Here is a 27,688-nt window from a genome sequence, read left to right as displayed (position 1 = left end):
CTTCGGCTCAGGTCATGACCTTGGGGTCCTGGGATCAAGCCCTGCATTGGGCTCTGTGCTCAGTGGGGAGTCAGCTTGTCCCTCTCCCTCTGCTCCTCCCCCACTCATGCTCGCTCTCTCAAATAAATAAAATCTTTTTAAAAAATCAGAGACTTTAAAAAATCACAAGACTAGGGCGCCTGGGTGGCTCAGTCGTTAAGCGTCTGCCTTGGCTCAGGTCATGATCCCAGGGTCCTGGGATCGAGCCCTGCGTCGGGCTCCCTGCTCGGCGGGAAGCCTGCTTTTCTCTCTCCCACTCCCCCTGCTTGTGTTCCCTCTCTCTCTGTGTCTGTCAAATAAATAAATAAAATCTTAAAAAAAAAAAAAATCACAAGACTACCCTTTTGTGGCCATATTCACTTTTTCCCCCATCCTTGAAACCCTAACAGTCACTAGCCTGTTCCTTATCTCTATAATTACGTTACTTCACAAATGTTAGGTAAATAGAGTCATGCGATGTTCACTCTTTCAAGACTGCCTTTTTTTACTCAGTATAATTTCTTTGAAGTTCATCCAAACGGCAGTGTGCATCCACAACCCATTCATTTTGCACTGCTGAGTAGCAGTCCATAACATAGGGGTACCCCCACTGGTGTAACCATTCGCCTGCTGAAAGACATCTGGGTAGTTTCAAGTTTGGGGTTACTATGATGAAAAGCTGCTACAAACATTCATGTGTAAGTTTCTGGGTACAAATAAGTTTTCTGGGGCGCCTGGGTGGCTCAGTTGTTAAGCATCTGCCTTCGGCTCAGGTCATGATCCCAGGGTCCTGGGATCGAGCCCCGCGTCAGGCTCCCTGCTCGGCGGGAAGCCTGCTTCTCCCTCTCCCACTCCCCCTGCTTGTATTCCCTCTCTCACTGTCTCTCTCTCTCTCTGTCAAATAAATAAATTAAAATCTTAAAAAAAATAATAAAATAAAATAAGTTTTCTTTCTCTGGGAGAAATGCCCCAGAGCGCAATCCCTGGGTCTTGCAGTAAGTATCAGTTTGAAAAGGAACTGCCAACACCTATCTGCCTGAATGGCCATTTTAGCAGATAGTCACCCTCCTAGAGACAGACACAGGGCTTTGCTGCTTCCACCAGCACATTTCAGCTGCTCACCTGTGTCCTGCTTGGGAGGCAGGAGTCGGGTTGACCAAGGGGTCACTGCTGCAGCTGCAGGTAGATGAGCCAGCCCCCCACAGCCTGCTTATGGAGTGGCTGTGAGGGCTCCCCGTGAGGCCTTTGCCTTTCCAGCCCACTGGCCAGAGACAGCAGGCGGCTCATGGGTTTTGTGTCTATGTCCGTTGACGGTTCCAGGTATTCAGTCCAGGATACGTGGGAGGTAAAAAGAAAACCAGGACTTCACTCTGCGTACGTTCCTCAAGTGCTGAGCTTCCGGCTTTCATAGTCTTTTCATTGCTTGTCTGTTGAATAATTTCCGAGGTATTGGGTTGTATTTCAAGGACAGGAGCATGGAAAAGAGAGTCTGGACCCATCTCATGCCAGTACCAGAGGTCACCACTGTCTGTTTTAATCCTCCTGACCCTGCACTGAGGGAGGACAAATCAGTATGCCCATTATACAGATGGGGAGACTGAGGGCACATGGAGGTTGGTGGCTTGCCTCACCTGTGACAAAGCCGCCTTCAGGATTTATGGCTTGAAAGCCTGAACTGAAGCTGCAGACTTGGACTGCACATCTGGGCAGAACCTCTGAGGCCCACGCCCTCGGGGACAGCAGGGGCCCTGCCTCTCCTCCATACCCCGGCCAGTCACTGGCTTCACAGATGCCGGGGTGCATGTTCTCTGGCAGAGCGCCTACCTTTGGCCTGTCACCACCTTCTCTCTGTCCATCATGCTGCTGCCACCCCAAGATTCCACCTCCTAAGCCCCTGGTCATAGTCACTTCCTGCTGAGGCCCTGCCCCGGGCCCGAGGGCCAGCATCCAGCAGGTGTGAGGGGGCCCCTGTCCCGCTGTGTCCCTGGCTCACCACTCTCCCCTTCCTCGCTCCCCTGCTGTCTTCACTGTTCACTCCTCCCTGTCTCATGCTGGTGCCTGCCCCTCCAAACACAGACACCCTCCTCCTCAGGGCTCATTGCCATCCTCCTGGGATAGCCCACCTGCCTCCTCTCTGGAGACTTTTAATATCGCCCTCAGACCTCTCTGCACTTAATATCCCATAGTCCCTAACAAATAGCCTATTACAAACTATCCTACTTCCAAACGCACCCTAACATTATAATTTTCTGAAGTGAAACCAGTGCATGGGACAGCATTCTGAAGGTGCTAAAGCTCAATGCCAGAGGCCCTGGACCCAGGGCTTAGCAGTGTGGCCTCTTGCCAAGGTGTGGCCTCCCTGTTCAAATTCAGATTCCACCGCCTATAAGCTCCAGGACATGGTGAGATGCCTAACCTCTCTGTGCCTCAGTTTCCTTACCTGTAGAATGGGAAGAATGACAGTACTTAACCCAAGGGATGGCTGGAAGGACTGAATGAATACATGTAAAAGACTGAAAATAAGCTTGTTTAATAAATAACCCATGAGATGTGCCACTGTTTAACAGGGGTATGTATATATGTGCTGTCAGCTTGGCCCTGGGGTCTGTGGACTCCCCCAGATCCAGGTTCCTTTTGTCCCCTATGTCGTCCAAGGGTCACAGGATCAACCACGGGAGAGTATGATGTGAGATCGCAGATCAGTTCAACCCTCCTCAGAGTCCACGAATTGCTACTCCAATCCCCAGGCTGGAGGGCCAGCTCGGTGCAAATACCAGCGTGAGAAGAAATCAGCACTGCCTCTCAAATTTCTGGAGAGCCCTAATTTTCAGAACGTTCTTCCTTCCATTGAGTTGAGACCTCTCTCCTTGTGACTTGAGCACCCTGGGTCAGCTCTGCCACTGGGGGCCAGGCGGAGATCTCTTGCGCTCCAGCAGCCTCTGCTGTGACCCCTTCGGTGTGTCCCCTGCACACCTCTTCATCACCAAAGCATGCAGTTCTTTCAGCTGTTTCCTTCATCCTCCCCTTCCCTTGCATACGGACACGGTCCTGGCTCCTGATGTCCTTCTGAAAACAGACCTCCTAATACTGAATGCAAGACTCCTACTGCACGTAACACCTCTGAAGGGAGGGCAGAGCTCCCACTACCTCCTTCATTTCTGGAGACGAAGTTCATGTTGACAGGGTCTGAGACTGCCCTGGGTTTGTAAGCATGCAGCTAACCATAGGCCCTTACATCCAGGAGATCTCTTTCATCCCTTGTGTCAACCTTCATCTACTGGCAGTGGCTGCCTACAGAATTAGGACGTATTATGAGCTGGGACTCCGTGGAAAAGGGTCCTGGGATCAGTTAGTGATGTCTATCAGTGAAGTACAACAAGAGAGTAGAGACAGACATGTGTGTTGGCAGTGACTAGAGCCTTTTCAAACATGCTGCCATGAAGCCGTGTTTCCACCATCCTGTGCATTACATCTGGCTCATGTGCGACTTAAATTATAAATACCATCGGGAATGCTGTAAGGCATATGAGTAGTGCCCAGACTTCAACACTGACAAAGGGCCTGAAGCCAGACTCTGCCACTCACCAGTGAAAGGACCCCTCATTTTCCCCTCTGTAAAATGCACATAATAATAGTAGCAGAGAACTGGGTACAAATGAAATGCAACCAGGCCCTGCTGCATTGGCCACTCTTCCAAGGTGGTCAAGGACCTCAAGTACTCTGAGTTTTTCCACACTGTTCTCCCTCCCATCTTTGGGCCGCCTCAATGCCTGATGAGCATTCTACCCCTCTCTGCACGCAGGTCATGACTGAAATGTTACATCGGGGAGCCCCATGGCAGAAGGAGGTTTCTCTCCCAGATAGACACTGAGCTACTGATCATGCCTTGAGTAAGGCTGCCCAATAGTTACGAGTTCATTTAACTGCAGCAATATCCAGTCTGCCATTTCCCATACTTCTCATTAGGAATGTTAAGAGTTTGGCAGAAACCTTGGTGAAATTTACATCCCCTGCCTCTGCACAATCTGCTTTGGGTATGACTTGTTATCCGTAGATTATTGGTGGACATCGAGAACTGCCTCATTTAACTGTGAATGCTCACAAATTATGTTTGACGAGCCCTTCCGGAATTTCCCTGCAAACAATATTAACATCGTAAGTCTAAATTGTATATCATTTGTCTCATTTCCCTTTTGCAGGAGGACATTTGCCTGTTTCAGCCTTTAGCATACCTTGCTTCTCTTTCACTGCTTCTCCACAATGATCAAAGGGGGCTGGCACTGTCATTTGCAAACAAGTTCTACCAATCTGGGCCAAGGGAGCCCGAACCATGTGAGGCAGCTGGTTGATCTCTTATCACCTCCTCCATTATGTGGGTCTTCAGCTCCTCACAGAACAAGGTGTATGAAAACCGGGTGGGACGCACTAGGTGGTTGGCTCATGATGAGGATGTCCAGCAATAAAGGCAATTAAGTTATAAAAGGCGGCGTGCCGCAGGGTCTGGCTCTTCAAAACACAATGTGCCCTTGGTCTTCAAAAGGGGTGTCTTTACAACATTTTGCAAATCCGTAAGTTTGGAATTATGATTGCTTCTGTGTGCCGGAGGGGGGGGGTGCTCTCAATTTTCTTTCCACTTTGGTAACCAACCATCCTAGTGAGTTATTTTCGTGAGGAAATGGATTTTATAATCACTTGTAGGAGTGGCTGTATGCACAGCAAGGACCAGAAAACAGTACGTACTGAACAGCGATGCCAGGCGGTCACGAGGCTCAAGCCCCAGGAGCAGACCAGCTTCTCAGGACATATGATTGGCAGCAAGAAGTGACCGGGGTCCTGGGCTTTGGGGCTCACTCTAAACCTTCAGATTCCAGCATTCAATGTAGTACTTACTGGTCTTCTAGACCTTAGGTAATATTATGGAAAATGTGGAAAGAGAAAATGATGCCTTTAATAGCAGATTCAAAAGCAGCTGACTTGCCAACTCTGAAAGTCCACCAACAGGGCAGCCTCGGGATGGGCTCTTTACACATGGCCTCACTGGGGTGGCAAGGATGCAAAGAAGCTACCCTTAGGACCAGCACAGTCACTCATGCATCTGCTTCTGCCTTCAAAAGCCAAAGAAAATCTGAATGGGAGGGGGCAAGGCAGGAATGCCAGCAATTCTAAGCCTCAGGCCAAGGACCTTTGTCTGCACTTTGAGTATATTTAAGACCGAGGCTTTGGGGCTTTTAGGGAGAGTCTGACATTTCTGCACAGTATTTCAGTCCTGCCTCTTCCTTCCATCTTCTACATGCTAAACTCCCATTCCACGGGCAAATTCTGGTGGGCCAGTGCGTTCTCCAAGAGGTCTGCCACCACCCGAGAGTTTGACATTCTGGAGGTTGGCCAAAAATTTACCAGATTATTGGTGTTTATTCTGGAGTGGGGTCCCTTTCAACAGACAGGATGGGTGGTGGCTGTTCCAACCACGTCTTCAAAGAAAGCTGGTGTCCAACCTACAGAGGAAGTTGAGCGGGAACCTGGAATCCAGCTCTGGAAGCCAGCGGAAGAGCCCTCGGTGGTACCCCAGGTGGTAAACAAAGCATGGGTGAAAAGGAAGGATTACAGGAGAAATTCCAAAACCAGGAAAACTGCCCCATGGAAAAAACTTACAAATGAAACAGATTTTCCCTTCAAGACCAGCAGACGGGCGCGGTGCACCATCCAGCTAGGAGCAGGACCCCTGAGATGGGGTCAGCAGAAGGGGCTACCACTCTGATGTGGTTTAACTGGTCCGCTCAACTGTCTCGTGCACGGGAATACCCAGGTAGCACTTGATCCCACCATTTCTAACCGGCTCCCAGGTAGTGCGATGCCGTTGGTGCTCAGACCACACTCTCAAGAGCAAGGTGCTACCTAGATACAGTTCTAGATGTTTCTCCAGGAGTTCCTGGTGCAGTGGGGCTGCCTCAGGCTTCTCTGCCGGATTTTGGACTGGGCATGGGATAGGGGAGTTTTAGGTGACAACTGTCAAGTCAGTAAGGGCAGTTTGGGTTGGGTTGGGGGGTAGGAAAGAAGTGGGGTTTCTGGGAGCTTGGTCTGTGGACAAAGCCAAGCTCTACGTGGACCAGACAGCCAAGAGCAAGCTGGCCTCCTTCTCCCCCCTGCTGTTGGAACACAGTATCTGCCTCCCCTCAGTGATCACAGAACACGTGCCACAAAGATGAACAGGCTCTTAAGGAATCCAGGTCTCCCCCGACCACAGACCACCGACACAGCCAACTGTAGGTTTGTTAGGTGTCGCTTACCCAATGAACATGTGTGTTCCTGCCGGGAAGGCTCCTCTGACCGGAAACCAGCCTGCACATGCCTCTCGGAAATGGGCAGGGCTCCTGTCATCTGGTCCTCAGTGTGTCTAAAGCTGCCCCAGGGTAGGCATACTACTGGACCAGCCACATCCTCATCGTGGAGACACCGTTATCAAGTTTGGCTTGCAAAGACCATGACTGTTTCTTGCCCCTCCCTTGCTTTCACGGTCTACCCTGTTGTAAACTGGGGGGAGCCGTGGCCACAGTGCAGGTGCGAGTGCATGACCCCCCCCCCCCCAAGTAACACAACCCAGTGTCCCAGGGTCCAGCATCTCCCCGTGGCCGTGCACCCAACCCGCCCCACAACCTCGGCGTCTCAGGGGCCCTGACAACCCTGAGATTGTTCCTGGCTCAGTTCCTTTCCATTCTCTCTCCTGATAATAATCCTAAGTGAGCGTCAGCCAATCACTGGGCTTAATTAACACCTGCCCCCTCTCAACACCACAGAAGTGTGGCTATGATGAACAGGACCATGTCTTTGTAATGCTTCCAGTGACTTGCTAAGAAAATTGTAACATCCCTGCTTCTATAGCCATCTACTTCTGTATGTTTTTTCCAAGAGAGGCAAGTCCCAGATCCTCACATGGGCCCCCAGCAACTACTGCGCTCTGCTCAGACTTCAGCAACAAGGTGCATGATTTCAGGGCTCCCCTACACTCCTTCCACCGATCCTGACACCGCCATCCGGCAAAACCACCACTTCCACATCCCCTGGATAAGGAAGAGGGGGGCTCTTTCCCAGAACGTGCTGTTGACAGTGCTGGTGGTAAAGTTCCCAGGGTCTTTGAGAATGTGTGGCTGCCCTCAGGTCTTTAGTTTGGAATTTTCCATCACCAGCGGGCAGTAGATAAACGAGGATTTCGGGCATGACACCGAACACCTTGGGAGAATGGGGGCATCTCTTCGCGAGCTTGGGCTGCTATAACAAAATACCATAAGCTGGGCGGTTATCTGTAACGGAAATGTACTTCTCACAGTTCTAGAGGCTAGAAGTCTAAGATTAGAGTGCCAGCATGGTTGGGTTCTGGTGAGGGGCCTTTCCTAGGCTGCAAATGGCTGTGTCCTCTTTGTACCCTCATGTGGCAGAAACAGAGCTAGCCAGCTCTCTGGCTCCTTCTTACAAGAGCACTAATCTCATTCATGGGAACCCTCACGACCTAAGCACCTGCTAATACCTTCCGAAGGGGGGTTGGATTTCAACATATGAATTTGGAGGGGTCACAAGTATTCAGTCCATACCAAAACACTCCGTCTGTAAAGAAATTTGCATCGTATACCTTTGCCACCTCCCACGGTCCTTACAAAACCCTAGCCATGCGAGCAGAAGGTGTCTTCCTGGGTAAAGGCAAGTAAAGCCAGTTACCAGGAGACCCACACGGGGAGGGCTGGGCCTCAGCACAGGTTCATTCTCTTGTGTAAAGGACACCATGCCATGGCTAGAGGCCCTGCTCGAAGTCTCCCACTGGCCACTTAGAGCCATGGAACGGGAGAGAACTGGCCATCTGCAAAATGAGGCTAAGTGGACTGCGGATGTCCCTTCCTGCTCTGAGAACCAGGGGAGAAATCTCTTCGCTGAAGCTGCCAAGCTGGCAATCTGGATCTCGTCTCATTCCTGGAACAGTCTGTAATGTAAGGAAGTTCTGAGGGGATTTTGGAATTTGGTTCTTCAGCCAAACTCCGAGGTCCTCCCATCTCCTCAAACACCATCTCAGACAACGGCCTTTTAGGTAAGGAAATCCACCCGATAATTAAATGCAAAGAATTCCTGGGGTAGAGACAGACACTCGCAACAGCTTCTGTAGCCTTCCCTGTTACGGTACTGACGCTCTGGGGGCCAGGGACGCCCCAGAGCCAGCTGGAGTTTCCATCAGAGCGATAACGTCCAGCCAATAGCTGCGTGGCCTGGCTCCTCCAAATGCAGGTGGGACCACATCTGTCTGCTTGCTGAAGTGCTTTTACTGCTTTTCCCTTGGTTTGTGTTCCCCTCCCAGGCCTGGCCTGGGCAGACTTGGGAAGGCTGTGGTCAAGGTCTTCTTAAGGACAGCGGCTCTGGGCTTTCCAAGCAACTGGAACAAGAGTTCTATCCCCACATTCGAGTCTGCATCAAGGATAAGACTGTGAAGAAAATCCTGGTAACTTTCCATGTAATGCTTGTTAAGGCAGGGCCGTGAGAAATCCTAGCTTAGGGCAGAAAAGCCCTGTAAATACAGCCACCAGTTACAACATTCCTTGCTACTCCGGTCACCGCACCTCCCATTCAAAAAATCACGCGTCTGGAAGGGGCCAGAAGGAAATTCTGCTTTTATGAAAGCCACGCTCAGGGCCACGCGGCGTGGGCTCACAGAAGCCGTGCAGGGTGCAGGCCGGCCTTGCAAATCCTCCAGGACCCCTGCCTCTGACATCACAGGTCATTCTACTCAGGGACGTCGTGAGGAGCAGGGTGGCTTGTAAATGAATGTGCAAGACCCTGCAGTTTCCAGCAGCAAATTTAAAAAATAATAATAAAATGAAAGGAAACGAGGCCTGAATGTTTTGTACAACTCTGGAATTTGGATAAGACAGCCACGCCCTGCGGATGCTCACACACCGACTTTGATCCAGGGGCCAAACGCCGAGGAAATCATCCTCAGGAATCGCTCCAAGCTCCTCTGCATGAAACCTGAGAGCCCCGAACACTGTGAGCACCACCAATTACCCTTCGGTCTGGAGGGGGGAAGTCATGGGAGCTGAGTGGGAACAGACGAGAAGACCCAGAGAACCAGGGAGGAACCCGTCTGAAAACCCAGTGTGGGACTTGCCTGTTCTAGAACCAGATCAGAGGTACCTGGGCTTCCTGCAGACCTCCTGGGAGGAATGTACCCCACCCCCCACTTTCTGTTCTGTGAGAAAGGCTAACCACCCCCCGCCCCACCATGTGAACACGGCTACCCTATTCACAACTAGAACAAAAGCATACTTACCCCTCCCCCTGGGATATCTAAACAGTTATGACATTTCCAGAAATCCTCTCTCTGCTGTACCTTCTTTATATAAGGCTGGCCCATCTGAGGTCTATGCTGTGCCTCCCAGACTGAGCCCCCCCAGCAAAGGGTCCGGGCGACAGCAGTGGCTGCCGGGGGCCGTCTGCTGCCGGGCGACCTGCCTGATCACATCTGGCCTGCATTCACTCTGCCTCTCCCCAACGCTGCACCGGGCAACTCATTCTTAATACAGATCACAGACAAACATTTCCCCTCTTCACACATCTGGATAATGGCTTTCCTTACTTCCTGTTCTAGGATCGAGACAATTCTTTTCAGATTGAATTGTGTCGACTTTAGTTATAAGAACATTTCCTCCAGAACAGTTCTCTCCTCCCTTTTCCCTCCATTCCCCAGCCCTCCCTAGACACTTGTCCACCCTCTGCCCACAAGCCACAGTTCTCAGGGACAGGATGCCGATGACATTCCGTGCTGCGCACCAGGCGAGCATGTCCCCAGGCATGTGCCAACGAGACATCCTTCCAACATCCACTGCCCTGAGCTCATCTGCACACTGTCACGTTCTGGCTGGAAACATCCAGAGTGCCTGGATCTAGCTTTTAAGGAATGTCTTTATGGAAGGATACCAAGCTTCCTGTGGGAGCTGCCTGGGGCCGAGGATCCCACTAGTTACTTCAGGGCACGCGGTGGCATCCCACCTGCCCTGGTCCTCATAGGGCTGAGCAGGGGAACAAAGTCCCTGCTCTGTTCATGCTTCAACGTTCCTTCCGGTTCTGCCAGCCAGGACAATGCTTCCAAAATACGGGGCATGGCTCCAGGGGGCCACGGGTATAGTGTGTGTGCAGGTCTGAGAACCCTGCTGTGCCCACACATTGTTGCAACCGAGCCCATTTGTAACTATTTGCATGTCTGTGGGCGCACACGTGACTGCTGTATCACCAAACATAGCTCCTTATCAGGACATTTGCATCGCTAAACCTCAGCCTTGCGCTTCTGAGTCCTCAGGTACTCAGCACCTCGGCCCTCGATGTGGCGCAAGCCTCCCCGCGTGCCCCTCCACCTCTGCCCCTCACATTCCTCCCACGGCCAGGCACCTGACGCTTTGTTCTGAGCCCTCATGGAGGTCCCCCAGCAGGTGTCAGATGAGAGGCGACGGGACTAACAGTGCCTCCATGGCCACGGGCAGGAGGGCTGGGCTCTTTCCCACCTGCCACGCCGTGAGTGCCCGTGGTTGGTGGGATGTCAGGGAAGCTGCAAAGGGCATGGAATGCAGGATGACCGAGGAGTGAGCAAGAGTCGGGGAGCAGGACTGTATAGAGCACTGCTGTGGCTCACCTGGCGGTGGCCCAGAGAGACGGGAGAAGGGGGCAGAGACAGAAGCAAGAAGGTAGATGACACCAGAAAGCGATGACGAAGCCTCTGAGTCCTGGGAGCCACGGTTCTCCACCCCGGATGCACTGGGAATCTCCTGGAGGGCCTTCCTTAGCACTCTCTCCCCCCCCAGAGGGCATGCACTAATTGCTCTAGGGTGAAGCTCGGGCCACTGGCACTTACAAATGCTTCAGGGGCTCCCCTTGTGCAGCAAAGCCTCCGTGTCCCCTGCACCACACTCCCAAGCTTCCCCGAAGAGAGCAGTTTTCAGAGGCCACAACCCGAGGAGAGGTAAATTCCAAAACGGGAAGACCCGAGAAAGGGAATACGGAAGTCAGAAAAAAATCTCAGGAAGAGCAGGTGGGGAAAGCACCCACCCCAAGAACAGGCAGAAAGAGCCCAAACAGGGGGCATGGTTTTGCAGTCTGTCTGGAGGGCTTTTTGTAGATTTACTTGGGTTAGACAGGTCGCGTAGTTTGGAATGACTCAGGGCGGGAATTGATCTGGCTCAGGCTTATCTAGCAGAACCTCCTAAATCCAACAGAAGCAGAGATTTATTTTCTGCAAGAGAAAGCTCTTTGTTTCTACCTATAAAGATAGGTCTTTTATTTTTTCCCTGTATGTGGGTGGCCAAGTGTGCACTATGCGGTTTCCCTCCCCTCTCTCAGCACCCCATCTAGAAGAGCCTGTGTTTAGACGTTCCCTGAGAGCTCTCGGTCTTACCTGATTGAGAAGCAAACTGCATGCATGGTGTTCTGGGTCTCCCCAGGCCCCAAATGTCCAGTTGAGACTCAGCTCTGTGCCCTCCTGGCCTCCCACTGTCAACTGCTTCCTCTGGGCCTAATCACGCCCCCCTCCACCCCCCACCCCCACCCCCGCAAACAAAAGGAATTCCCACCAGCAGTCCTAGAACTACTTCCTTTCTCCCTTTTACCCTAAAACTTCCAAATCCCAGCAAACAATATATGCTAAAATTCCAGTAGAATTATTATACCGGTTATTTTAATATTATACTAAAGTCACCACCAACTCCCTCCTTGATCCGTGAGGTTATCATTTGATTTTGGTTTTGGCTTTTCTCATGGGCCGTCGGCGTGGACCTGGGCTTCTAACCCTCGTCGGGGGAGAGTCCTTCCCATGACCAATCCTCAAAAGCATGCGCCTGCCCAAGAGAAACAAATGCTTGCTTCTCACTATCCCTCTTTCTCTTTAAAACCAAATATTGATAAACATCTTGGACACTGAGGTCTACCACAAGGCACCCTGTCCTGGTTTCCTGAGGGAAAACACCTGGGCAGCGCTGGCCCAGCTGCGCTGTATCTCTCAAGGAATGGCCCCCCAACTTCATCAGTTCGGTTATAACCACTAACAGCCGTCAGCTACAGCTCCCTGGAAGAAGAGTGGTTCATCACCACCATGTTCTTGCACTCAGGAGCTCTTCCTCTCTCCTGGTCACTGCAGGATGAAGCAGTCCCTCATTTTCAGTTGGGTTTCTCAAGTGGCAAGATGGGGAGACAGCTGCCTTCCCAAAGGCACACTACCAAAAGGTAAATGCAGATGCCTACCAGGCAGTCTTTCACCAGCAAGTAGGCAACTAAGGTCATGAAGGCTCATCAGAAAACCTCAAAGTTGGGAAGCCTGAGTGGCTCAGTCAGTGAAGCGTCTGACTCTTGGTTTCAGCTTGAGTCATGATCTGGGGGTGGTGAGATCGAGCCCCGTGTCAGGCTCTGCGCTCAGCGAGGAGCCTGCTGAAGACTTTTTCCCCCCTCTCCCTCTGCCCCTCCTCCCTGCTCTTTCTCAAATAAATCTTTTTTTTTTTTTTAAAGATTTTATTTATTTATTTGAGACAGAGAGAATGAGAGACAGAGAGCATGAGAGGGAGGAGGGTCAGAGGGAGAAGCAGACTCCCTGCTGAGCAGGGAGCCTGATGTGGGACTCGATCCCAGGACTCCAGGATCATGACCTGAGCCGAAGGCAGTCGCTTAACCAACTGAGCCACCCAGGCGCCCTCTCAAATAAATCTTAAGAAAGAAAAAAGAAAAAAAAACCTCAAAGTCACTGGCATCATGGCTTCTGTGTGGAGCCAACAGTTCCTCCCAGCTTCTCCTCCTTGACCCCCACCAGGAACTGCAAATCCTTCAGACCCGTCCAAAGCCAGGGCTGCAGTCTTTTCCACACCTCTTCTTTCCCAGGTAATCAGAAAGCTGTTGGTTGCAGCGGGGGTACTTGAGTTTCCTAGGGAAGTCCCTCTTGCTGACACACTGGCTTTCTTCTGCAGCTAGGACACCACTGACTGTCCTTTCTGCCTTGGTTGGCAGCAATCCGGAGGTACCTTGGTTTTTTGGATATATAACAAGTTTTCTCCTTATTGCCCCTCTTTTAGAATGTGGGTCCTTTCTTTAATAGTCCTGATGTATGGGTATATTATCATAGAAGTGATCTCAAACCATTTCAAGCAGAGACTAGAAATTTTTAAAAATACTAGTTTCCTAATCTATAAAAAAAGCTAAATAATACTTGCCCCATAGAACTGATCAATAGCACAATGACTGCACAGCATCTAACACAGCAGGTGTTCAGTAAATGAGATCTGATTTGACTTAAACATCCTTAGTACATTACTAATTCCTGTCCTAAGCACAATTATTGATATTACCATGGCAAGAATTTTTCATTTAATTCATAACTTAGAACCCACATGATTGCAGATTGGATTGGAGACAGTTTACAGTACCAAAGAAATTATTTTTGAATTACAATATGTAAAATACGATCATTCATACAAAGAGAGACACAGAAAGAGGGAGGAGAAACAGAATTCCAGGATCCAGATGAGTTAATTACTGAAAATGAGCCTGACATTCGCTTTGTGTTTTCTGACAGCCAAAGCTGGGAGAAAATCAGGTTAACATATACGACGACTCTCATTTTCTGATAAATGCAACGTGTACCTCACATGGAAAGTGAATTTTTCTCCTAACATTCAGAGTCGGGGTAACTGCTCGCACTGATCCTTATATGAGATATACTGGGTAAGCAACAGAAGGGCCACGCGTACATTTGCTCAGGGGCAAAGGCATACACCCAACCTTCAGAAGAGAAGTTTCACTTCATCAGTATTAAATGGTTAGGGACCAGAGGGTGACCCCTTCTGGGGACGTTCTAAGGGTGCATAGAAGGGTATTCTTTTTCATTTTCTAAAGCGTTCACTGAGAAATTTTCTTGAAGAGCACAGACCAGTGCCTCAGGTCCACTGAGAATACCATCCCATTCTCTTAGTGCACACCTACTTAAGGAACGAGATGTTAAATGACTCCTCTCTATTCCAAAATATGCACCGGGCTTCAGATCTGTGAAGCAGCCTGGCCAGTGGCTTCAGTCAGAGTACAGGCTGATCCCTCTTGTTAAGCCTCCACACAGCCTCGACTGCGGCTCTCTAAGCCCGGCTGACCAGAAGGGTCTGCAGATGGAGAGACTGTGGCTTCGTCCCTGGGGGGCCTGCTTCCCATTGCTCGCAAATAATCAGAGACAACAGACTTCCCTGGGAAAACTCTAATCACCCAACTAGGGGCAAGGCCAAATGCTTGCAGAATTTATTGGCTTTGATGAACAATTAGGCGTTTGTTTTTGTAGGTAATTAGAGTGCAACAGCAAGCTATAAAGGGCCCTCCAAGAAATTGAAGCAGACTGTAGCTAAAGGCCACTGGAGTCGGACTGAATCTCACCATTCATCTCGGCAGACCTCCTGCGCTCAGACACCAGTGGTCCCCGCACAATCACACAGGTCAGTGGGGAGAAAATGGCCCTCTGTGTTCCTCACGTCCAAGGAGAAAGGCCTCCGTGCGGCACGTGTGTCCTCACACGCGGGTGCAAAAAGCACTCCAGCGTGGGCCCTGGTACTGAAGGCTGCATGGAATCTTGTAGTTCATATAAATAGATGCATTCAAAAGTCCACGACAACCCACGTGTCGGAAAATGTTTTGACAACTGCATTCTCAAGACCATGAGAGGTCCTTGATTCTGAGGAACTAGGACAGGCTGGGTGGGACATTTGGCCCAAAGATGAGAAGAGAGGATGTTTGCCAAAGCCATACTGATTTACACTTTTCTCTCAGCAACCACTCTCGGCTACAGCTTTTGGCATTGTTGTTGTTGTTGTTGTTAACAAATCAGAAATATGAATAGATATTTGCCTGTAATTAATTTTTTTAAATTATTTCCTAGTAGTATAGGCAAAAAAAAAAGTGTGGGCAAAGGGCTGCGGCCAGTATTTAAAAAATACTGTCGAGATAAAAGAACTATGTACTTAGAGGCAAGTGCTCATTTAGCTGCTTTTAGCTGATGACATGTTATTTCTGCCTTCATCCCAGGAAATACACACGGGATTATTATCATCACGTCATGATACTCAATAGGCACAGAAAAGCTAACGACCAAACCCATCTACGGGAGTGCAAAAAATGAGAATGGGACGAGATAAACAAAACAAGGCAAAATACATATATATAAATCCACAGATATGGCTAGCCCTAGAGGAAACTGCTTTTGTCCTCCTTATAGATTGACTTTACTTTTGCAGAAGGCTGAGCTCACATTTTGGGTCCCAGGCATCTTACTCCATAGGTCATTAGGAAATGCTTTAAATTTTTTCACCAAGAACTAGATTTCCATTTAATTTTGTTCTATCCAACCCAATATAAATTTTCCTATCGTTCTACATGCTCTGACCTCCTCGATTTACGTATTTATTTTTTAAGTTCTCGTGTAGTCATACCACAATTTTTCCTTCAGAGAAATCCAAAACAGACACCTACTGCCGGAGAAATAGTAAAGCCTCAGGCCACAGTTTTCGAGTCGGTTGGCTTTCTGCCACCTGAGACTTCCTACAGGTGATCTCAATCTTAGGCCAGCCACTCAACCCCTCTGACCTACTGTTTCCTCCTCTGAAAAACCGGGAGGCTGCCTCAGATCTTTTCCACAACATCTTTGGGCTCTGAGGTTCTATGGCTCTCCCCGACTCCAGGGATGTACAAAGGCAGCAGCTGATAATTCTTTAAAACTAAGACACTGACATTCTGCCTTCAGACAGTTGGGCCTTGTTTGAAACCGGCTCTCAAGGAAATAGAAAGTCCACAGTATGAAGATAAATCCCATTATTTGAATGATGGAGTGAATCAAAGATCATGCTGGTCCAGGAAAGGAAATGCAACCAAAGAAGACACTCTGAGACAAACCTCTTCCCTCTATAGTGTGTGCACTAAGAATAGACACGAACACGAAAATAACACTGCAAGTCTCAGAGACCATCTGGTCACTAATCTCTCTGGGTTCCCTGAAGGGCTGGGACCCAGGCTTGCTGGCCTAGGTCTGTGTTACAGAAGAAGCAAAGGCCAAGAGCATCACTGTTTTAAAACTTTGGGAATTCAAGAGGAAAAAAAAAAAAAATATATATATATATATATATATATATATATATTCAGAAAGGAATTGGAAGAGGCAGAACAATACAGAGTCTGATACTTACTTGTGGCCCAGCTCATGAGCGATGGTAAAGGCCAGATTGAGACCATTGTCTTCGGCAAGCACGCATTTCCTCTTAGCACTGCACACACCTCCTAAGTAAGCAATTCCTGCAGCAGAGACACAAAACACATCCTCTTCAGAACGTGGGAGGCCCTGACCTCGCCAGGCAAGTCCATATGGTCAACATCACGCATGATGGAGAGAGGAGGGGCAGACTGGAACGATGATGTGGCCACAGGGCTGGAGCCGTCATTCCAGAGCTCCTGCGGGGGGATGGGCTGGGGTCTACTGCTTTTGGATTCACCGATAAATCATTAGTGATAATAATAACCACCAGGCAGATCTCCCAAGCATTTAATAGTGTCAGGCAATGTGCTGCGTTTCCACGCGTTATCTAATTGAATCCTAATTACCCAGGGTGGCGGTAACAGAGGGAGACCAAGGCTCAGAGGGGAAAGGTAAGTTGGATTGGCGCGTGGCAGTGGGATGCTCTCCAACTTCAACATGCAGGGCTGGGACGAGGTGAGGCCAGCAAGGCAAGGCACCCAGCGTGAAAAGCTGAAGGAGGGTCCCCCTCTCCAGATCTGACCCTGCACTTGCACGCCCAGAGAGGGAGGGGGTGCCTCCTTAAGTTCTGCACCCCAGGCACCTTCTTTCCCTCCTGACAGTGCTAGCCCTGCTAGGGCCAGTGCCCTCAGGGTGGGAGCACGGAGCAGGGCAGCAGCTAGGCTCCCAGAAAGCAGGCCAGGGAAGGCTGTGCACGGTATTCAGAAAAATGTTTCAGGAACCGTCGGGAGAGAATGAGACCGGGACCCGGAGGGAGGGAGAGAGAGAGAGAGAACGCCGGAAGAGGGAGGGCCTGGGAGTCATCAGTAGGATGAGCCCCACGGACCAACTCGCTCATCTCCACACACACCTGACTGGGGTCCCTTAGCCGCGGAGACAAGAACCGAACCCAGGCACCCGGGTGGGAGGCATATGCAGGGGAAGGGTGTGAGCAAGCAACAGGAGGCTGCCAGCCTCTGGAGAATGGAGGGGAGTTTTCTAGGGGAGAAAGGTTATCCCGGCAGAAAGGCGTGTGTGAACAACAGGAGGGCCTTAGCCAGGCCACACCTGAGGAACGCACTGGCCATGTATCAGCTGCCACTCCCCACGGCAGCTCTCCACGTCTCCTGTTAGCTCCTGCTATCTCTGCACCCGGGACAGGCACCCCTCACTACCCAGGTGCCCCCGGGGCTTAGCGCAACACGGCGGGGGGGGGGGGGGGGGGGGGGGAGGGAACAGACCCACTCCCCCTCCCAGGGCTTGGGATGGAACCTGTGCGAGGGCCAGAAGCATCTGCACGCCCGCTGACCACAGCCTCTGACCCCTTCATACAGCATGAGACACATGAGGGGGTGGTGGCCCAGGGCGACTGGGGGCTGTGAGTTCACAAGGGCTGTGGGGCAGGCTATGGCTCCAGTGGCCCCGTGGCCAGGCAGGTGCTGCCCAGGGGTACCTGGTGACCAGGCGGGCGGAGGCTCTCCCAGCCAGACTCTCCCCACCAGCGCTGTGCCCTGGGGGGGACTGTGGCCACCGGCGCGAGGCGCCCGTTTTCCACGCCGTGCCCCCCTAAACTGCACGCTGCCCCCGTTTGGAGGGCCCCTTGTGCTAACGTGCACCAGAGGTCTCAGGAGTGGACACGGGCCTTGCAGGCACAGGAACTGGAGAGGGAAGGAGCAGGCAGAAGGCGGAGGAGAATGGACAGGGGGAATTAATTAAAAATGATCCTCTTGCCCTGCGCCCCAAAAGCGACACCTCTTTGTGGACATCAAATTCAAACGGAGGGTGACCTCAGCCGCACACAGGGCACTCCCTCCTTCCTCCTGATGGTCCCGCAGGAGCCCCAAGAGGCAGAGGTCCCTTGCTCCCCCGCTCTGCTCTGCAGGGAGATGCTGCTCGGGGGCTCAGCTCACATCCGGCACAGCGAGCCGGCACCACAGCGCAGGTCTATTTTTATTTGGAAACATGCAACGTGCTTGGCCAAGGTTGAAGAATTAAGAAAAAAACAAAAAGAGAGAGAGAAAAGGAAAAAAAAAAAACGAAATGTTAGTTGGCCTCAAGATGTGTTTTTTTCTTTTTTTTTGCACGTGGACATCATAATCCAGCAATGCAGACTATTGGAAGGAGAAAAATGACAACCAGAAAGGACATGATTCGGCTCCTCGGTGCCTTCAAGGTCATTATTCTGGTTTTGTTTAAAAAGGCTTTGTGGGTTGCTGCACCAAGTCCAGCAGTGAGTAGGTGGAATGCTTCTACATAGCACGGATGGTATGTGCATACAACACACGCACACCCTCAAATGCACACCCAGCAGTGCTCTCCTGGCCCCGGGCCTCGGCCTCCTGGGTCAATGAATCAATCGGAGCAATCAGATGTGCACGCCCCGGGGAGAAGCCATCTGGTGAATGGGGAAGGGAGGCATCTGAAGCCAGCTGTGCTGAGCTTGAGGTCCCAAGAGCGGCTGCTGAACCAGCAGACTCTGATGCCACACGAACACGTTCCCTGGCCTCTGCCGCACTCAGCACCCCGAGCCGGCGGGCCTGAGTTTCCACTGTAATTAGGTAACACGCAACATTAGGGAAACAGCTAAGCAAAGAGCCTTCCAATAATTGCATTTTAATTTTTCCAAGGCACAGATGATTTTTTTTTTTTTTTTTTAACGAGAACAGAAAGGATCGGTTTATTTATGAGAAATGTTCTCACACGGAGGTGGATTAAGGTCTAGTGCTTTGAAGGATGTATTCCAATCATGCACAGCCTGGTCAGAAAAGTGAGCAAGGCAAAGCACATGAGAGAAGATGGCCCCTGAGACACAGGGCAGGAGCCTTGAGCCTTCAGGACCCACGGTGTGGAAATGCTTAGAACTCACAAATCGAAGTCTGGAGAAAATCCCAGGTTGTGGTCAAAGTAAGAGCTGCAGGCAATAAATGGCAACTGAGCCATGCGCTTCAACGAGAAACAAAGCCCCACCACTATTCCCTGTTCCCTGGCAAGAACGGAGGAGCAGTGTGGAGGGGAGGGGAGGCTGAAGCTGTGGCACCAGAGGGACCTTCCGACGGCACTGGAATTCCCTACACAGACAGCAAGACCCTAGAGTGGTGTTTTCCATGCCTTTACGCTTCCATGACTTACAATTCTTTGCCTAAAAGAAAAAAAACAACATAGGACTTATTTCTGAAATGTTAAAACCATCAATTCCACATGTTCGCAGAGCTCCTGGGAACAAAAAGGGAAGCAGGAAGGCAACTGGCATTTATTAGGGTCCTCTCAAGGGGCAAGCACGACTTAGAATGCATGATCATCCTTTATTCAGTGGGTATGGTTATTGGCCCCATTTTACAGACAGGGAAATGGAGGCCCAGTAACCAGTTATATGGCTGACCAAGCCCAGACCCAGATACAAGTACAGGACTCTCTTTCTCCAACACCAGTGTTCCTCCAGGTAAACCCTGAGCCTCCCTCACCAAAGCTTTGGTGACCAACAACAATGAGTGATCTTTGGGGGTTTCGAAGATTTTCATAAATCTTAATGTGTGCTTATGCAGAGATGTGGGTCAGGTAAAATAAAGGTTTCAGGTGTTTAAGTCCAAATGTTTTTTAAACTAAAGATAAAAAGGACTCAAGGGGTTTGTGCGATGCTAACTCCAGGATCATGCAGTTGGTTGAGCATCTGACTCTTAGTTTTGGCTCAGGTCATGATCTTGGGGTTGTGAGATCAAGTCCCGTGTCAGACTCCAAGCTCAGCATGGAGTCTGCTTGAGACTCTCTCCCCCTCTCCCTCTGCCCCTCCTGCCCATGCCCTCTCTCTCTAATAAATAAATAAATCTTTAAAAAAAAAAATCCAAAATGCTGACGGTAGAAATGAAGAGCTGTAAAGATTTTTTCTGATGCCTGGAGAAGTCTATCGGATTCATTCAGAAAAGCCAGAGTCTCCTAACCCATCTTCCCAGCCACGTCAACTCAGTGTGGACAGTCTCCCTTCTCCTTTCTTTTCTTTTCCTTGGTAGGACTGCACTTTTGGAGAGGAAATTGGGTGAGGAGGTTTAATTATTTTCTTTTTCAGTAGAAAACTGCATGGTGTAAGCACATAATTCTTAAACTCAGAGTTGACCATATCCTTTCTAGATTAAGGAGTAAACAACACACAACTGTATAAACTCTGATTTATCCAGCAAATTGTCATGTGTAAACAGTTTGCAGCTGTTGGACTTGTTGGCCATTACTCATACCTTCTTGGACTCTGCCTCTGAAAGAAATGGTCGAGTTTCTCCTACCAACTGCTCATAGTACTAACTCCATCACGGTTATCACTGGGATACCACACTGCCAGTTACAAGGAACTTACATCTCTTCACTTGGCAATCACAGTGGTTGAGACAGAGCTGCACATTCAGCCTTGTGGACACGTCTTCATGCTCTTGTAAACTTCCCTAAGTGGTTGGAGGTAGAATTTGTGAACAGCAATTAGGAGCAAATGTCTTAGGGTCTAGGATGTGACAAATGATAAAGAACTACAGTCGATTCTCATTATCTCTGGGAGTTAGATTCCAAAAAGTTGCTGTGAACACGAAACTCTCAAATACAGCACCATTGCTCCTAGGGGACATACAGGGTTAGGTTCCTGTGAGCCTCTGGTCACAATATCTTTGTCAACTGGCCAATATATAACCTTGTTTTACGTGTGTTCCTGTTCAAAGACACCTTATTTAATATATATTGTATTGTTGATCCATTAACTTTGAATTCGTGGCCAAAACTCCTATAACTCATGCCTAAATGAAGCTCATCTTGTATTTTTCTCTGTAAGACACACTGCAGCCTTTCTGTGCTTTAGAACACAAGATAGCACATGAGCACTATTCTCGGAAGCCACTGTAAAAAGCAAAATCACCAACAAAAAGCACAAAAATGTAAAAAATATGGCACCAGGTGACCATAAAAAGGACATTTTTTACAGTATGAGCGTTGAAATGAGAAGGCAAAGGGTCACCTTGTTCAACCTCATCTGTGAACATGCCTCTTCGGTAACTCAAATATTTTGCTTCTCTGCACACATCTGCAAATGACCACATAAGCACTATAAATTGGGGGTTTCGAAGTTTTGGATTTTGGAGTTACAAATAAATTTTAGCAAGTAGGCAAATTCACAAATGCAGAATCCTTGAATGACAATGGATCATATTCTAAAAAATATGTCCTATTATCAGACACAATGGAGTCCTTATCAGTTGCAATAAGGACATTCTACATTTAATGGTCTACATTTAACTGTTACATACATTTCCTAACTCTTTATTACCTAAATTATTTGAGGACACCTGGGTGACTCAGTCGGTTGAGCATCCGGCTCTTGGTTTCGGCTTGGGTCATGATCTCAGGGTTGTGGGATCGAGCCCTGCATCGGGCTCCGTGCTCAGTGGGAAGTCTGCTTGAGTTTCTCTCTCTCCCTCTCCCCCCTCCCCACAACTCTTTCTCTAAAATAATAAATAAATCTTTAAAAAAATAAATTATTTGATTAACTCAGATCTATCCTCCTCTGCAATTTTGCTTCTGCGTTCTCTCCAAGGTGAGCGGTCCACAGAGCCATCACCTTCACTAGAAGTTACGGACCTCCTCCTGGTCCTGCACAGACTGGACAGAACCTCACGTGTGCTGAAGGACAGGCACAGCTTCACACAAATTGGGATAGAACATTAATGGTGAGGCTCTGGAAGGCTGGCAGGAGAAGTGGCCTGAGTGGCATGGTTCCCTGGCTTGGGACTGAGGAGCACTGCCTTCCAGATCTGGCCCTGTGGCTCTCTGTCCCAGCTGAGTGGCCCTGTCTCCAAGGAGCACAGCTAGATAAGCCCTCCCAGACCTACCCTTGTCTTGGCAATTCGACCACCAGTTTCCCTGCTTCTCCTTTTCTGGATCCCTTGGGGTCAGTTACGATGGAAGAGGAGTTAGCTGAGGTCTTTATTCCTGCACCATGAACAGAGGGTGGGGGCCATGGCTCAAAGAGGGGCACCGGCTCTCTCCTTAAACAGGAGTATTGTAGAAGCTGCCACTGCAATTCAAAACTGCCAGTATCTAACACCTACTGACCGAGCAGAACACGGATGACCTGAAACACTAAGCAACTTCCTCGAGGCTAAAGGAAGTGGTAAGTGGGCAAAGTAAAGGTAACGGCTGATCACTGAAGAGTTCAACATTCCCAATTTTGTGACTTAACACAAAGTTAGAGTAGCCAAAGCAATGTAGGACTTGCATAAAGACAGACATTTAAGCAGAACTGGGAGTGCAGAAATAAACCTGCATATTTATAGTCAATTGATTTTCAGCCAGGGTGCCAAGACCATCCAGTGTGGGGAGAAGAAGAGTCTTTTCAACAAACGGTGCTGAGACAACTGGAGAGCCACATGAAAAAGACTGATGTCAGGGGTGCCTGGGTGGCTCAGTTGGTTAAGCGACTGCCTTCGGCTCAGGTCATGATCCTGGATTCCCGGGATCGAGTCCCGCATCAGGCTCCCTGCTCAGCAGGGAGTCTGCTTCTCCCTCTGACCTTCCTCCTTCTCATGCTCTCTCTCATTCTCTCTCTCTCAAATAAATAAATAAAATCTTAAAAAAAAAAAAAAAGACTGATGTCAGAACCCCTTCTTTATACGGTACACAAAAATTAACTCCAAATGGATTGTAAAGCTAGATACAAGATCTAAAACTACAAAACCCTTAGAAGAAAACACAGGAGTAAGTCTTTCTGACCTTGGGGGAGGCGAAGCCTTCTCAGATAGAACATCAAAGGCACAAGGGAGGGGGGAAATGCCCATACCAGCGTGTTCGTGGATGCAGACACCCTCCCTGGAACACGAGAAAATCTGTATGGGGGCTGGGAGTGAGGCAGGGAGGCGGGGCGTCACCAAGACAGGCAATGAATGTGCTGACACATCCCAAGGAAGCTTCCCAGCCTTCCCCCTGCACCATAGCTTTCTGCTAATCTGCCCAGCAGGCAAACTTGCTGAGCCAGTCCAAATGTCACACGACCTGCTGCTTTGAGATAGGGGGTTCTTGATTATGGTCAGAGTCAAGGAAAACCATGCATGCTGAGAAACCACCTACCCTCCCTAGTCTAGGTTTCCCCAATGCCTCCAGGACCCAGAGTTCGGGGAAGAGATGCCACTGCCCTCGGTGAGGGAATCACACAGCCAAGTCCCCAGAAAGGACTGGAGGGTCCCAGGGCTGGAGCCATGGCTCCTGCAACATTCTGATGAGTTAAGTAAGTGTAAGTGTAGGAGTCAACTCGCCCTGGAATTTACAAGTTCAAAGCAAAAAAGTTCATCCCAACACTTTACTGCATTCTTTGAAAACCCAAACATGCTGGGACAGGGGAGGGAAGAGAAGTAACTTGATATTCAACAGACCACAACAGACATGAGCCAAGCGCACAGAGATGTCCTGCAGATTTCCCACCCTCTAGGCAAGATGGCACTCATGTCCCGGTGTGGGGGGAAGGGGGGAGCATCACGTGGGAGGGGAACTCCAGGGAGTAGACTTAACGTTCCTCAAATAAGCAAGATGCTTCTCCTCGGAGGAGCCCAGAGAGGCTCGGGGCTTCTGGAACAGGCCTGGACACCCACGAGAAAGGGCCCCCAGCAGGTTCACCTCAGGATATCGGCGGGCCGGGGCGGGGGGGGGGGGGTGTCTGTCCAGACATTTTTGAAGATCTCTTACTTTGACAAATACTTCATCAAGGGTTTCCTGACTGCCTGTACGTGACGGCACCATGCCAGGTGTGGGATCCCAAGTCGAACAAAAGCCACACAGGCCTAGAGGGAGACACAGCTCTGAGAACATCCCAGCAAAAAGACAGGGAGGCAGGTGGTGCAGGGAGCAGAGATGTTGCAAATCAGGCCCAGGGCCTGCAGGCTGGACACCAGGGTCTCTAAGACACAGCTGCCCCAGGGACCTGAGTCCACACCTGGCTTCTCAGCAGCACAGACAGTGGAGACTGAAGCTGGAACTTTTGTACCGAATCCCCTGCTGCCTCCTACTGTGGGTCACCTGTCATTTCAGAACACCCCCTCACATGGCCATGCCCTCACTCTCACTTCTGTTCGCTTGGCAAACTCTTCTGGGCACCCGGGAGTGCGGTTAGCTCCTCATGCAGGAGGCTTTGCCCATAGCACTTAGGAGAGCAGCACGAGATAGAAACCTTTGAGTTCCCCCTTCAAAAGACCTCTGAGCACTTGCCTGTGTTCCCTGAGCGTGAGAGGGGCACAGACCCGCCTTCTAGCATTTGCCACTCCAGAAGCATGACCACAGCTCAACGTCTGCAGCTCCGTAGCCCTGCACCCTCTCCTGTGTGTGTGCGTGCATGCATGTGGGTGCACACCTTGAGGGTGAGCATGTGGACGTGGTCCCAGGCACATGACACGGGACAGTCTTCCTGTAAGCTGGTGCTAGGAGGCTGATGCCCACACTCCCATAGCAACGGACGCAAATGAATTTTGAAAGCTTTAACGCATTCATGTTTTTTCATCAACTGCATTGCTTAGCATTTATTTTGGCCAATCATTTAAAAAGGGACTTTGACAGTCACTTCCACAGCTTTAAGACTCCTCGGTTTTCCTTTCTCACCATTAATGTGTCCCCTTGACTGGTAGGTGAGAATGCTCTCCCTCTCCCTCTGGAAAGTTGGGGTTTTAGGTGGGGATGAGGCTGAGAGGACAGGTGAAGTGTTTTGTCTAAAAATATCTCCTCCATGTGGGAAAAGAGACAGCTAAGGCTTCCTCAGGACCAGATGTCTCCAAAGGGGTCTGAGAGTGAATCCAGGGGCTCCTTGGAAAGAAGAGCACATTCCCAGCCCTTCTCGTGGCCAAAGAATGTGCCTGAGTCACAGTCTCTCTCAACCATTCTGTTTGAACTTGTTCGAGAGCCCGCAGGCAGGGCCACGTGGGAAGACTGCTAAATCGTGCCGACAGCCAGGGCCAGGGAGAACACAAAATGATGCGTGGCTGGTAAGAGGGACCACACACATTTTCATTGTGCCCAGTGTGAAGGACTGCATTGTGTCCCCCCCAAATTCACATGCTGATGCCCTACCCGCCCCAGTGTGACTGTATTCAGAGAGGGGTTCCTGCAAGATGTAATTCAGTTCAAGTGAGGCCACAGGATGGGGATCGAACCCGATATGACTGGTGTCCTTATAAGAAGAGAAACAGACACCAAAAGACCTCTCTCCCCAGGCATGCACAGAGTGCTCATGTGAGGACCCAGCAAGAAGATGGCCACGTACAAGTCCGGAAGCATGGCTTCACCCGAAATCCACCCCCACAGCATCTTGACCTTGGACTTCCAGCTTGAAAAATTGAGAAAATAAATGTCTGCTGGTTAAGCCACCCAGTATGGGGTATTTTGTTACGGCAGCCTGAACGGCCTGCTTACTATACCCAGAGCATCACCTAGATACAGGTGGAACTGCCCCGTGTCCTCCTTGCTCACACGAGTAACGGACAAAGACAGCGGCCACGGGAGCTCACCGTCCTCGTGTGCTGGACAACACCAGAGCTGCCCCACACGCTGTGGGGCCAGGCTCACTGTTTAGAACATAGTTTCACAACGGGGAACAGGTCTGGGAAGTTGTACGGGCCATCTGGCTGAAATAGCGAAAACGCTTGGTAGAGAAGTCCCAGGGTGGAATGCTGGGGGTCAGAGAAGTGTCTCTGGTTCTGTATTTCAAATCATGGAACACCTCCACCAGGGGCACTTGGAGACACAGAGGTGACATCGCAGTCATTTGGCAGTGGGGTGCCCCCCTGAGTCAGAGCTGGGATCCCCGTTTGGGGAAACTCGGAGGGAAGTGGGAAGACAATGCTGTGCCCAGTGCAGATGCACGTTTTTCAAAGCACTGGTATCTTGAAAGTTCCCCACTCCTACGAAATGCTCTCAAAAAGCTCACAGGGGCAGCCTTGAAGGGAAGAGCCAGTTTCGGACAAGGCTTGTAAAGGTTACACAGTGCTAGGTCTGAAGAGTGGGAGGCTCAAAACTTCTCTTCAAATCCCCAGGGAAGTGCAAAGAAGGCCCGGGGAAAGGGGACGGGGAGAAGACTCAGGGAGCAGGGAGCTAGGGAACCGACCTTCTGGGTCTGCTTGGGAGCCAGGCACCCAGCAGGCCCCCAGATTTCCGCCAAGCAAGGCAAAGGGAGCCCTGCGGCTCTTTCTGCTCAGTGAATCGCAATAAAAGCGGAACGAGCAGCAATGGGCATGCCAGGTGCCCAGGGCCAAGTTCAGCAAGCCGGGAAACACAAACGCCACTGTTCTTTTCACCTTACTCATTCAAAACTTACAAGCACACCAGCCAGGAGACACACGGGAGCTGTGGATGCAGACGTCCAGACAGTGGTTACGTGTGGGAGGAGAGGGGCCGTGACTGAGATGGGGCTCAGGGAGGGCCAACGGCTTGGCCGACGAACTCCAGTGCCTGCCGTGGGTGGTGGCGGCAAAGGGGTTCCTGTTAGAATAACTCACTGAGTGGTTGAAAAAGTCGGGTCTGGTGATCCTGCAGGGAACAGAAACCAAAGGGGCATGCGTGAGTCTTTCAGAGGCTGGTACGGTCTTATTTCTGGATATGGGTTGTGGTCAGGCAGGGTGCTCCGTCTGTCAAGATTTGCTGAGCAGTGCACTTAGATACACTCTATGTATAAATGAGACTCCACTTAAATTTTTAAAAATATAAAGAGATGTGAAATAGGAAGGTATGGGCCTGATTGAACAATGTGGGAATGACCAAGATTACGGGCCAATTCAGATGACAGGAGTTGGCCTTATTTCAGGATCTGATGTATAACATGGTGACTACCGCTGAAAACACTGCATTGTTTAACTGGAAGTTGCTAACAGAGTGGTACCTAAATGTTCTCACAAAAAAAAAATGAAGTAAATATACAAGGTGATGGATGTGTTAATTAACTTGAGTGGAATTCCTTTATAATGTATACGTATAAAAAATTATCATGCCGTACACTTAAGTATATTACAATTTTATTTGTCCATGATACCTTAATAAAGCCGGGGGGAAAAAAAGGAGTTTTCATGAAGAGCATTCAAGGGTCACAGGCTGATGAAGTCATAGTGCTAATAACTAGTTCATTAGTCACCGTGATATTAACTAGTCAAGGTCTGTTTTTATCGGCATCACCAGATGTCACCTGGATTACCTGCATTTCTCAGACCATATGAACTGCTTCTATAATTCACCTTCACTGTCTTGCAAGGACTCTTGCAAAGGTATATTCTTGAATATAGGCTGCCTGAGACAGCCTTGATAAGCAGCTTCATACTAATAGCTGTATTTCCACAGGAAAAATAAAATATGAGGTCATGCATAGAAATACTTGCCAAGTTAGAAAAAAAGAAAGGAAGAAAGAAAGAA

The 27,688-nt window shown here is 49.8% G+C and overlaps 1 protein-coding gene across 2 annotated transcripts in view; it reads right to left on the bottom strand.

Moving 5' to 3' along the window:
• Positions 1–27,688, bottom strand: part of ADAMTS17 (ADAM metallopeptidase with thrombospondin type 1 motif 17) — a 344,744-nt gene that overhangs the window by 193,745 nt on the left and 123,311 nt on the right. For both annotated transcript variants that reach the window (XM_035024022.1, XM_035024023.1), the window contains exon 8: positions 16,242–16,347. In XM_035024022.1, the coding sequence (XP_034879913.1) occupies positions 16,242–16,347 (106 nt within the window). The remainder of the gene's footprint in view (positions 1–16,241; positions 16,348–27,688) is intronic.

Source organism: Mirounga leonina, unplaced genomic scaffold (genome assembly GCF_011800145.1).
Source record: "Mirounga leonina isolate KUSES-001 unplaced genomic scaffold, KU_Mleo_1.0 Mir_178, whole genome shotgun sequence".
Taxonomy (NCBI): Eukaryota; Metazoa; Chordata; class Mammalia; order Carnivora; family Phocidae; genus Mirounga; species Mirounga leonina.
This window is presented reverse-complemented; position numbering and strand designations above follow the sequence as displayed.